The following is a 12,625-nucleotide window of genomic DNA, read 5'->3' on the forward strand; positions in this document are numbered from 1 at the left end:
GTCAGAGATGGTTTATCATCACCTTGCCTGGGTTGTACTCCATTGGTAAGAAGGAAAAGAAGGTGAAGAGTAGATATTTCATTTCAAGGGTCAAGGTCTTTAATTATGAAATTAAGAAGTCATAAACTTCATTGGCTAGAACTTATCACATGGCCATACTCAGCTGCTGAGGGTCTTCAGTAGAAATTTTCTAGCAAGGTCATCATGTATCCAGTAGAAACTCAGAAGATTCTAGTACTAAGGGGAAAAAGGGGAGGATAGATGTTAATGGATAGTGGTTGCTTGGTATATCTGTTTCATTTTCTAAACAAGATTAATCCCTTGGTCTTGATAGCCTTAGATTTAGGAATTATTGTCCCCAATCCCAAGTCACGACACAAAAGAAAAATTACTTGGACTACTTCATCCTTTTCATATATGTTTTTGACCAGAGATGACTGGTCTTTTTACCAAGTCAGAGTCGTGGTTCTAATGCTTAACTGACCTATGCAAGCATGAATCCTATCTCTGATAACTCAATTTCAACATTACCTACTATAAGACAGTAGAATGGTTCTTGAGATCATTTTGACTATAGTTCAATATATTCTTTATTTCCACTTTCTCTCTTCTATTGCCAGGATGTGTAGAGCACATTGTGAGAAAGCAGCTGTGTGTGAGTGTGAATGAGAGAGAGAGAGAGAGAGAGAGAATCCAATCTCCTGTCTACATTTTTAAAATTTATTTCTGTACCTATATGAAGTAATTATTATTAAACCTGTTTTGTTAATGAGTTAACAGAGACCCAGAGATAATTAGCAACTTGTTTAAAGCCACAAAAATCTTTAATTGGTGGGGCCAGGTTTTATGTCCAGGTTTTTATATGTCCAGATTCTCTAATTACAATATTCACAGTGCTATATTGTAACATCTGAAGATATCATACTAGAAAATTGCATTATATACTTTGCTGTTTTTAATGTTAAGGACACTTTGGTTTTACTATATGATGATTATTCTTTTTGTACTTTTCATTTGTTTCTTCTTTTGTTAGCATCATCAGTTCTCGCTGGGTTGTAAAACCCCACCTTACTAAGAGACTCTAACGTAGCTTCGGTAAAAACCGTATGGGCAGCTTATCTGTTTTTCTCTTTGGGACAGACCTGAAGAATGAACTACTTGTTACTTTGCTGGCAGTCACATTGCAGAATGCATTTTTTTGCCTACATATTTACAATTTTTTTCCTATTTTTGATAGTAGATTTCCTTTTATGTTTTTGTATCCTATTATTTATGAATATGTACCCATTAAGGTAGTACCATAAAATAAGACTGTGAAAGAGCTGTGTTTCCATTTGAGGTTTTAGAATTTTGTAAAGAGTTAAAGAGCATATCTGAGGTGTTTTATTGACAAGGCCTGGCCTTTTTTTTTTTTTAAACATCTTATTTTGTATTAGGGTATGGCTGATTAACAAACAATATTGTGATAGTCTCTGGTAAACAGTGAAGGGACACAGCCATACATATACGTGTATCCATTCTTCCCTGCACTCCCCATGCATAAGGCCTGGCCTTCTTAATCTAGATTTATCCCAGGTAGAGTTTGCCTGTGCATTTCTTGTCAGTTAGAAATGCCCTATTGTTGACTAGTCCTATATTTTCTAGATATATTGTTGTTTTATAATATTAATCTATGTATTGATAACTTTAATGATGGTTTCTACCTATGCCTATTAATATCTTATTTGTTTTAAACCGTGATTTTTTTCTTTTTTAGGTAACAATTATAACTTAATGTTATACCTAAGTTTTGATTTCAGTATTTTTTAAATCCACAAGGCCGTATAAAGAAAAAAAAATTGTTAATTTGAATTTGGTATACAGGATTAAGTTCCTAAAGCAGCGACTTTATCATTATGTATAAAACTTAATTTTGTGGTTTATTTTTAGGAATAACCAGCACTGTGGTATAGTCTTCAAAAAGGAAATATTATCTCTTATGGCTTTTTAATATTATCTCTTATGGCCCTTTGGAGTAAAAGTGTTCATTCCCCCCCCCTCTGTTTTTTTATATAGGATATAGCAGATCCATTTTTTGCTTATTGTAAGCAACATGCAGATAGGTTAGACAGAAAGTGGAAGAGAAAAAACTACTTGGCTCTACAGTCCTACTGTAAAATGTCTTTACAAGAGAGAGAGAAGCAGTTATCACCAGAAGCACAGGTATGAGATTCATTCCAAAACTCTTGTTTTTTTCTTTCAAGGGTATATATAGATTTCAGGGAATTCCCTGGTGGTTCAGTGGTTAGGACTCTGCGCTCTTACTGCTAAGGGCTCCAGTTTGATCCCTGGTAACAGAGCTAAGATCCCACAAGCTGTACAACCTGGCTAAAAAAAAAGAAGTTAGAAATTTAAGATCTCATGTGTCTTTGATATATGATGTATAATTGTGAAATTTGGTTAGTGTAATTGTGAAATTACCTAGAAAGTGGACTGTCATTAAGGTAAATGGAGAGTATAGTTTGTGGTTGAATACATTATTCATCATCGAGTCTCAACAAAGCAGTCATTTATAAAACATGTTTCTAATACATTAAAGAATGTGGCTTAGAGGAAATTATTCTATCAGTGCAATATGTTGACCACATCTTTTTTTCAGTCTGTTCTAAGATTCATATGTGCAAAGACTTTGATTAGTTTGCCTGTCATGAAATATATTTGTATGTAAATTAAGTAAATTTATGAAGACTAGTAAGGCTAGTTGAGAAGAGAAATTTCAGCTTGATTATACTAGTTTTTGACAACTAATCATAGGCTAGGGCAGTTGTTAACTAGGGGTAGACCTAATTTATCGTAACCCAAGAATAATGCTGAGGATATTAAGGACTGTAGATAGATATAATTTGCCCCAATAGAGGAACTTCTGATCATCCTTACTCTTGCTAAGAGTGGAAATAAAAATCATAAGTATGTTCCATTTTAATATCTTTTAAAATTTGTATGCATTTCTTTTATAGGCAAGGATCAATGCCCGGCTTCAGCAGTATCGCGCCAAAGCAGAACTAGCTCGATCCACCAGGCCCCAGGCCTGGGTTCCGAGGGAGAAATTGCCCAGACCACTCACTAGCAGTGCTTCAGCCATTCGCAAACTAATGCGGAAAGCAGAACTAATGGGGATCAGTACAGATATCTTCCCAGTGGACAATTCAGATACTAGTTCTAGTGTGGATGGAAGGAGAAAGCATAAGCAACCTGCTCTCACTGCTGATTTTGTGAATTATTATTTCGGTCAGTAGAGGCCCTGATGCATGCACGTTTTCATTGAGAACAGTTTGCCAATAGAAATATTTGATCCACTGTCAATGTTTAGAAATTTACTAGTCTTGCTACATATATCAGATATGTTTATTTTCCTAATAATTTGTGGATTATTGCAAAATGCTAATTTAATGCATTTGTGAGTAGAGTTAAAAGTGTCTAGGTTTATCCATGTGATCATCTATGGCTAGCTTCTTCCTTTGTGTATTTTGTATATCAGCTTTTATTTTCTTCTAAACTAAAATTGGATATTTTAATTTAACTAGAGAGAAATATGCGCATGATTCAAATTCAGGAGAATATGGCTGAACAAAAGAATATAAAGGATAAATTAGAGAATGAACAAGAAAAGCTTCATGTGGAATATAATAAGGTAAAACAAACAACGTAATGTAATTACATCTTATTGATTTCTTTTGTGATTTTTAATTTATGTTTCATTTTGAAATTCCTCGGGAGTTTCTACGACTTGTTTGTAATTCCGACCCCTCGTTATCTTCATTACTGTCACTAACACTGAGTACTTTCTATGTGCCAGGCACAGTTTTGAGCATTTTTACTTGTGTTAACTCATCTCATTCTCACTTCAGCTTTATAATGTGGCTTATGATTACTGCTCCCTTTTTCAGAAGCGTAAACTGAATCCTAAATAGGTGAAGTAGTTTGCCCAGGTTCACAAAGGTAGTCAAGGCATAGAGTTGGGGTTTGAGGCCCAAGTCTGACTCCATTTATCTTTCTAAGTTATAGAAAACTTTGAAACTTACTTTTGAATTACTGTTTTTCTTAAATTGTTTTGTTACTTTTGATAAAAATTTCTCGATTAAAATTTCTCTTTTATGTCTTCATTCTAAAGATGAAGAAGTTCATGAAGAAATGTATAAAAACAAGCTGTGACTAAATGTGAGATAATAAGTAACATGAGCAAAGTCTGGATTGACTTTTTTTTTCTTTTGACTGTGCTGGGTCATCATTGTGGTGCGAGGGCTCAGTAATGCGGCCTGTGCGCTTCTCTAGTTGCAGAGCTCAGGCTCACTTGACTTGAGGCATGTAAGATCTTAATTCCCCAACCAGAGATCAAATCTGCATCCCCTTCATTGAAAGGCAGGTTCTTAACCACTGGACCACAGGGACGTCCCTGGTATTGACTTATTGATAGATATCATTTTCATATTGGACAAATGGTGAGAGTGTACCTTGATACACGCATAAGGGTTAATTAGTGTGTCTGTGAAATTATATAGTAAACTATAATAGAATATGTAAGTATCATTATTAGTAAAATGCTAACATAAAATGTTTACTTTTTGTTGGTGCTTCTTAAATAGTTGGAGACTTTCATTTTTCAGTGTATTGGGACTTGAATGTATTAAATATATGTGGAATAGAAATGTAGATATTTTGGACATTGATAAATTATATTTTCAGATATGTTACTGAATATTGTAATGGTCTACTAATTTGAATTGTTTGCATTATAGCTCTGTGAATCTTTGGAAGAACTACAAAACATGAATGGAAAACTTCGAAGCGAAGGACAAGGAATATGGGCCTTACTAGGCAGAATCACAGGGCAGGTTAGTTTCTTTCCAATTGCTCTCTCCTTCTCTTCTTGCTTTCTGTATGATTTCAAAGATTGGATCTCTAATACAACTGTCACTTCACTAACTGAAGAATTCTGTTTAATCAGGGCCAGCTAATCCTCTGGGATAATGGTTTCTGCCTGAAATGCATCTAGAGCTTTGCAAGCTGCCTACTGAGAACCTGTAGCTTAATATGGTTGTTTTAACAGCTATCTTGTTTGTAAAATTTTTTCATTTGCTCTAACTGATTGACCTGTCATTTGTGATGAAGCTAAGATTTGAAGCATGAGTTACTCCTACCATATTCTTCTACCTCTACGTAGCAGTTTTAGATTCCTTGCCACATTTCCTCTGTCCTATTCTTGTGCTATAATTAGTTGTTGTTGTTGTTTTAATGGGGGAAATGTAAAAGGAAAACTGGATTTATTTTCATGTTGATGGGTTTTGAACTTACAAGAAATGGTTTTTGAAATTTAATGTTAAAGTGTAGTTTTTCCCTTCATTAGTTTTATTTTAATTATGAAAGAAATTACTTTATCCTTGAACATATTGAGCCTATTAAAGTTCTTGGTAATGAAAAGAACAATCATTGCCAAATGGATTTCTTTGAATGCTTTTTTTAGTACTGTGTATTTAATTCTTAAATTAATACTTCATTTGAATAATTTCAGTTATTTCTTTAAGGATGATGGAGACTCGCTGTGGTCTTTTCACTATGGAAATAGTTTTATTTGTGAAGGAAGGTTTTTAAAGAACAGATATTTTTTGTGTTACTTATTTTAAAGTTTTATAAAGAGCCAAATTCATTATATAGTTTGTGTAGACACATTATTTTAGAAAGTAATACATACTGATATGTATTGTGCCATGCTAGCTTTGAAGATGCTTCTTTTGTGAACAGGGTGTATGTGGCATATAGTATAATGAATAACCTAAGAAGTGAGAATGAGTAGTTACATAGGCACAGTTGACCTTCATTTCTATTGATAGGCTGTTGGTGAATATTTGGAAGATTATAGTGTTTTACATTTTATATTTAGTGAAATTAATATTGAATGCAAGCCTATTAGTTTATTTGGCAAGCTAGCATTATCTTTTGGCCTGATTTGCAAGTTTGTCTCATAAGAATCTATTTAGTATAAGTTATGAAAGAGCATTTTAATTTATTAAATCACTTGAAACAGAAGCACATGCATTTCTGTGTGCAAATCTAAAATACACAGGAGAAGTAGAATTCGTTTGTACCACTTGCAGGACACTTTTTTCCAGTTGGTTAAATTGATGCTGGCCCACTGGGCCACTGAGAAATGACTTTGATAGATGGTTGCTGTCTGAGAAGCCAGTATACTACAGATTAGTAGAAACCCAAAGAGAATCTAATTCGCTTTGTGAAGAGTTTGGTCCAATAAGATAATTTTTCTAATTAACCTTTGGAGCATCAGTGTAGCTGTGGTGTTTAAGAAAATAAACGGCCTCAATATTCTTTTTGTCGTGTTCTTTTTTTTTTTTCCAAGTTCTTGAATTCTTGCCCTTGTCTTTCACTTTTAAAGCTAAAGTAGAAGTTTAATTTTCACAATGTTTTAGTGGTCCAGAGAAAATTGATGAAAGTATGTAATTATAGGCTTCTCACAGCAGTGACTATGAGACAAAAACTCACTTCAGTCCTTTTTGCCAGTGTAAAAGCTTGTAAAACATTTCCCCCTCATGATCCTAGCATATTAGTTGACTTGAACGGCACATAAAGAAAAATGCTGCTTTATGTTTTTTCTTTGAAAACAAAATAAACTGCATTTGTTCAAATCAATAGAAGTTGAACATACCGGCAATTTTGCGAGCACCCAAGGAGAGAAAACCAAGTAAAAAAGAAGGGGGCACACAAAAGGCATCTACTCTTCCTGCAGTACTTTATAGGCAAGTAATGAAATTTTAACAGATTAATATAGTGTATTTTTAAATGAATACTTTTTGGTAGCAAGATACTTTAAATATTTGTGAATGAATTATGTTTATATCAGAATTTAAAGTTAAATGTGTTTGAAGTTCATTTTATTAATACCTTCATCAAAAATACTTTCCAGACTGAATGATGATAGGATAGAGTTGCTCCTCTTTTAATGATAAATCATTTTTTGTATACTTTAAGTAACTGGGGTTATATGTGCACAAGCTCCATGGAAACTCCTCTTTAGAGAACTGGAAAGTGACTTTTAAGTAATGTACATGATTATTTTCTTAAATAGTTAAAACAGTGTGTTAGATAAATGGACATTTATATTTTATTTTGCTTGAGTGAGTTTTAGAGGTTTACATGTGTTTTTAGATAGTGTTGGATATTATAGTTTGAATTACTGCCTTTGTACAGTGGTAGTGGTGGATAATGAGTTTTAGATTTGAATCTGTCTACATTTTTTTATTCTCTGTGCTCAGTTGTAGTAATTTCATTTCCCCAAATATTTTTGTTCTCTTTTTTTTTTGGCTCAGTATTTTACAGTGTTCACCATTGTAACAGTTTTATATAGTTATTAAGATTTCTTTCTATACCAGTAGGTTTGGATCTTACTTATTTTTCGTGTAGCTGATGAAACTAATTGAGAAAAGTTTAGAAGATGCAAGTATGTTTGTGTGTATCCATACACACACAAATGTATCTGTTCACACACGCAAGTAAATACGCTTATCTAAATGTATACATACTCTCTACAACCTCTTTCTTTCTCAGAAATAGCAACAATATCAGTCTCAATAACTACTTTCTCTTCTAGCTTGGAGGCTTTCTCCATAGGTGGTAGCAATTAACTTCCCTGAAATGTGGGACAAGCTTGCTAGTGTCTATACTGTACTTGATGAAGACTAGCACTGTCACAGTCTAGCTTTTCCAGATAAAATGGTTTCATTTGAAACAGTCAGCCTTATCACTTATACTTCTGACTTTTCATCACTACAGCTCATTTTTGTTTCAGGATACAGTTTAGTAATTTTTCATTTTTACTCTGAGCAACTTTGAGACCAAGTATTGATTGGTCTTTGTTGTATACGTGTATATTTGATTTTTTTTCCTAAGGTTATTTAAAATTCAAACATCATTGCTGTTTCTGTATACGTATGGCTTTTTTAGGTTCTCAACAACTTTTTCCTCACCCTTCAGATTCCTAATATAAGTACACCCTGGATTTGTAGATCATTGTGTTTGTGCTCTCAGGAGTAGTTGACCTTTTGCACAAGAAAAGTTAGATTTCTTAAGAACAATCAAAAATCTAAAACAACAGTAACAATAATAATAAAACTTCCAGTTCTTTATAATAAATATCAATTGGTATATTTTTAAGACTCAAAGTCTGATTCTGTAAAAAGACTTAACATATGTAGCTTATTTACATGTTGAAGGTTCTTTGAAAGATTTACAGTTAATGGTAGAAAATAAACAGAATTTCGTTTGTAAAGTAATTTCTTTGCAGTTTTAGAGAGGTAGAAAATTGAAAACTATTTTTGTTTAATAATTTGTTCCTAGAGAAAATTTGGTCTGATGTTACATGGGCTTTTAAGTAAAAATTCAAATTAAGATGATGTTAGAATAAATACCTAACATATGCCCTTCTCTGAATAGTTTGACTCCAGCAAAATTTAAATTTATAATAGATCTAAACTATTCGAATTCTCAAAAAAAGTATTTAGATTATTGTCATTATAAAAAGATATGTGTTATAAAAAAGTATTTGATTTAAATTAAAGAAATATTAAGTTAAATCACAATTAAATTTTGAAAGTTTAAAAATACACCATAAATTAACTATTCACTATGATAATTATTATTCTAATCCTTTATTGCTGCCTTTATCAAAGTTGTGGAATTTGTAAGAAGAACCATGATCAGCATCTTCTTTTATTGTGTGATACCTGTAAACTCCATTACCATCTTGGGTGTCTGGACCCTCCTCTTACGAGGATGCCAAGAAAGACCAAAAACAGTTATTGGTAAGTAAACTGAAGAGCATTTATATGTTAGAACTGGTGTTGCTCTTAGTTTCAACAGTATAAGATGAAGTGTTAGAACATATTTGATGCATAATAAAGTTTTCAGTATATTTTTAATTGAATATTTTATAATATTTTCCAATAATATTGGCATTTAAAAGTTGTGTATATTTCAGGTTTGCAACATAATGATTTAATATATGTATACCCTGTGAAATAATCACCACAGTCAAGCTAATTAGCATATTCATCACCTCACATAGTTATCATTTTTTGTGGTAAGAATACTTCACATAAATGTTTATTACAGTATTATATGCATAGAGATGTAGCAGTTTTTTTGATAAATGAATTTTAAGTTAATTGAAGCTAAGTTAATTGATATCTTAGCTATGGTTTCTTAAGGCATGAATTCTTTTTAGTGTGTTTATAACTCTTTATTATAACATTTTTTCAAATTCATTATTTTTGTTTTTTATCAAGAATTTACCTCCATATTCATGCTTTAAATGTAGTTTAGTATTTTGTTTCTAAATTAGTGTCACCAAAGACTTTACTTCTGGCTAGTTGTATATTTAAATTCAACCACCATTCAGGTATGACCTAAATCAAATCCCTTATGATTATACAGTGGAAGTGAGAAATAGATTTAAGGGCCTAGATCTGATAGATAGAGTGCCTGATGAACTATGGACTGAGGTTCGTGACATTGTACAGGAGACAGATCAAGACCATCCCCATGGAAAAGAAATGCAAAAAAGCAAAATGGCTGTCTGGGGAGGCCTTACAAATAGCTGTGAAAAGAAGAGAAGCAAAAAGCAAAGGAGAAAAGGAAAGATATAAGCATCTGAATGCAGAGTTCCAGAGAACAGCAAGAAGAGATAAGAAAGCCTTCTTCGGCGATCAATGCAAAGAAATAGAGGAAAACAACAGAATGGGAAAGACTAGAGATCTCTTCAAGAAAATTAGAGATACCAAGGGAACATTTCATGCAAAGATGGGCTCGATAAAGGACAGAAATGGTATGGACCTAACAGAAGCAGAAGATATTAAGAAGAGGTGGCAAGAATACACAGAAGAACTGTACAAAAAAGATCTTCACGACTCAGATAATCATGATGGTGTGATCACTCATCTAGAGGAAGACATCCTGGAATGTGAAGTCAAGCGAGGCTTAGAAAGCATCACTACGAACAAAGCTAGTGGAGGTGATGGAATCCCAGTTGAGCTGTTTCAAATCCTGAAAGATGATGCTGTGAAAGTGCTGCACTCAATATGCCAGCAAATTTAGAAAACTCAGCAGTGACCACAGGACTGAAAAAGGTCAGTTTTCATTCCAATCCCAAAGAAAAGCAGCCAAAGAATGCTCAAACTACCACACAGTTGCACTCATCTCACATGCTAGTGAAATAATGCTCAAAATTCTCCAAGCCAGGCTTCAGCAATATGTGAACCGTGAACTTCTAGATGTTCAAGCTGGTTTTAGAAAAGGCAGAGGAACCAGCAATCAAATTGCCAACATCCACTGGATCATGGAAAAAGCAAGAGAGTTCCAGAAAAACATCTATTTCTGTTTTATTGACTATGCCAAAGCCTTTGACTGTGTGGGTCACAATAAACTGTGGAAAATTCTGAGAGAGATGGTAATACCAGACCACCTGACCTGCCTCTTGAGAAATCTGTATGCAGGTCAGGAAGCAACAGTTAGAACTGGACATGGAACAACAGACTGGTTCCAAATAGGAAAAGGAGTATGTCAAGGCTGTATATTGTCACCCTGCTTATTTAACTTCTATGCAGAGTACATCATGAGAAATGCTGGACTGTAAGAAACACAAGCTGGAATCAAGATTGCTGGGAGAAATATCAGTAACCTCAGATATACAGATGACACCACCCTTATGGCAGAAAGTGAAGAGGAACTCAAAAGCCTCTTGATGAAAGTGAAAGAGGAGAGTGAAAATGTTGGCTTAAAGCTCAACATTCAGAAAACGAGTATCATGGCATCCAGTCCCATCATTTCATGGGAAATAGATGGGGAAACAGTGGGAACAGTGTCAAACTTTATTATTTTGGGCTCCAAAATCACTGCAGATGGTGACTGCAGCCATGAAATTAAAAGATGCTTACTCCTTGGAAGAAAAGTTATGACCGACCTAGATAGTATATTCAAAAGCAGAGACATTACTTTGCCGACTAAGGTCCGTCTAGTTAAGGCCATGTATGGATGTGAGAGTTGGACTGTGAAGAAGGCTGAACGCCAAAGAATGGATGCTTTTGAACTGTGGTATTGGAGAAGACTCTTGAGAGTGCCTTGGACTGCAAGGAGATCCAACCAGTCCATTCTGAAGGAGATCAGCCCTGGGATTTCTTTGGAAGGAATGATGCTAAAGCTGAAACTCCAGTACTTTGGCCACCTCATGCGAAGAGTTGACTCATTGGAAAAGACTCTGATGCTGGGAGGGATTGGGGGCAGGAGGAGAAGGGGACGGCAGAGGATGAGATGGCTGAATGGCATCACTGACTCGATGGATGTGAGTCTGAGTGAACTCCAGGAGTTGGTGATGGACAGGGAGGCCTGGTGTGGTGCGATTCATGGGGTCGCAAAGAATCGGACACAACTGAGCGAATGAACTGAACTGATTCTTTGTAAATCTAGAAACATTTGACTTACGTTTCTGAATTTTTTCATTAACTTAGGCATGTGGAATCACTACAGATGTTTAATAAAAGTTTATGATACTTCTAAGTTTTATTCTTTCCTTAATTTTGGTCCAAGAGAAAGACAGATGTTCAAATTCTAATAGATTGATTCTGTATAGGAAGAATATAGGTCACAGAGAGCTTTGGAAGGCACATGCCTATTCTTTTTATACAAATTTTACACAACTTCTGGTTTTAGAAAAGACTAGACCCCAGTCTTAAATGGTGATCTGTACAAAAAGGTGTTTATTTATCAAATACATTAAAGCATATTTTCTGACCTCATTGTTTTATTTCATAAACCTACGTCTGTCCATTTTATTATGCTCACATTCTTTCACCATTTTCACATGATTACTTTTTCATGAAATGAAGTGGAAGTCTCTCAGTCATGTCTAACTCTTTGTGACCCCATGGACTATACAGTCTATGGAATTCTCCAGGCCAGAATACTGAAGTCTGTAGCCTTCCCTTGTCCAGGGAATCTTCCCAACCCAGGGGTTGAACCCAGGTCTCGAACCCAGGTCTCCTGCATTGCAGGTGGATTGTTTACCAGCTGAGCCATACGGCAAGCCCAAGAATACTGGAGTGGGTAGTCTGTCCCTTCTCTAGTGGATCTTCCCAACCCAGGAACCAAACTGGGGTCTCCTACATTGCAGGTGGACTCTTCACCAGCTGAGTTATGAGAGAAGCCCTTCTTTTTCATAGTGCTCTTTTATCAATTTGCCTGGAGGCAGTCATACTGGTCAACTCATTTCAACTATAGTAGAATGTATTACTTGTGATTTGTGAGTGCTTTTGAAACCAGAATTTAAGAGAAACTGCTGTCACGTATTAGAATATCAGCAGTGTTAATAAGTATCCTGTCCAAGTTGAAAACCAGTTTGGTAGTCTCCTGGGTCAGGGAACTTTGTTATAATCATGGATTTGTTTTAGCATTATTATACAATGACATTGTTTTTCTTTAATAATAAAGATTTTTGAAAAGGGCTTCACACCATTTTTAATATGTATTTATTTATGTATATTGGAGAAGGAAATGGCAACCCACTCCAGTATTCTTACCTGGAGAA

At 34.5% G+C, this 12,625-nt stretch overlaps 1 protein-coding gene across 7 annotated transcripts in view; it reads left to right on the plus strand.

Annotated features, from left to right (window-relative positions):
* PHF14 (PHD finger protein 14) overlaps positions 1–12,625 on the plus strand; it is a 196,711-nt gene that overhangs the window by 55,322 nt on the left and 128,764 nt on the right. For all 7 annotated transcript variants that reach the window (XM_040260573.1, XM_040260571.1, XM_040260570.1 and 4 more), the window contains exons 8-13: positions 2,056–2,202; positions 2,997–3,267; positions 3,564–3,670; positions 4,776–4,871; positions 6,685–6,788; positions 8,718–8,849. In XM_040260573.1, coding sequence (XP_040116507.1) covers positions 2,056–2,202; positions 2,997–3,267; positions 3,564–3,670; positions 4,776–4,871; positions 6,685–6,788; positions 8,718–8,849 — 857 coding nt within the window. The remainder of the gene's footprint in view (positions 1–2,055; positions 2,203–2,996; positions 3,268–3,563; positions 3,671–4,775; positions 4,872–6,684; positions 6,789–8,717; positions 8,850–12,625) is intronic.

Source organism: Oryx dammah, unplaced genomic scaffold, assembly GCF_014754425.2.
Source record: "Oryx dammah isolate SB20612 unplaced genomic scaffold, SCBI_Odam_1.1 HiC_scaffold_18, whole genome shotgun sequence".
Lineage (NCBI taxonomy): Eukaryota > Metazoa > Chordata > Mammalia > Artiodactyla > Bovidae > Oryx > Oryx dammah.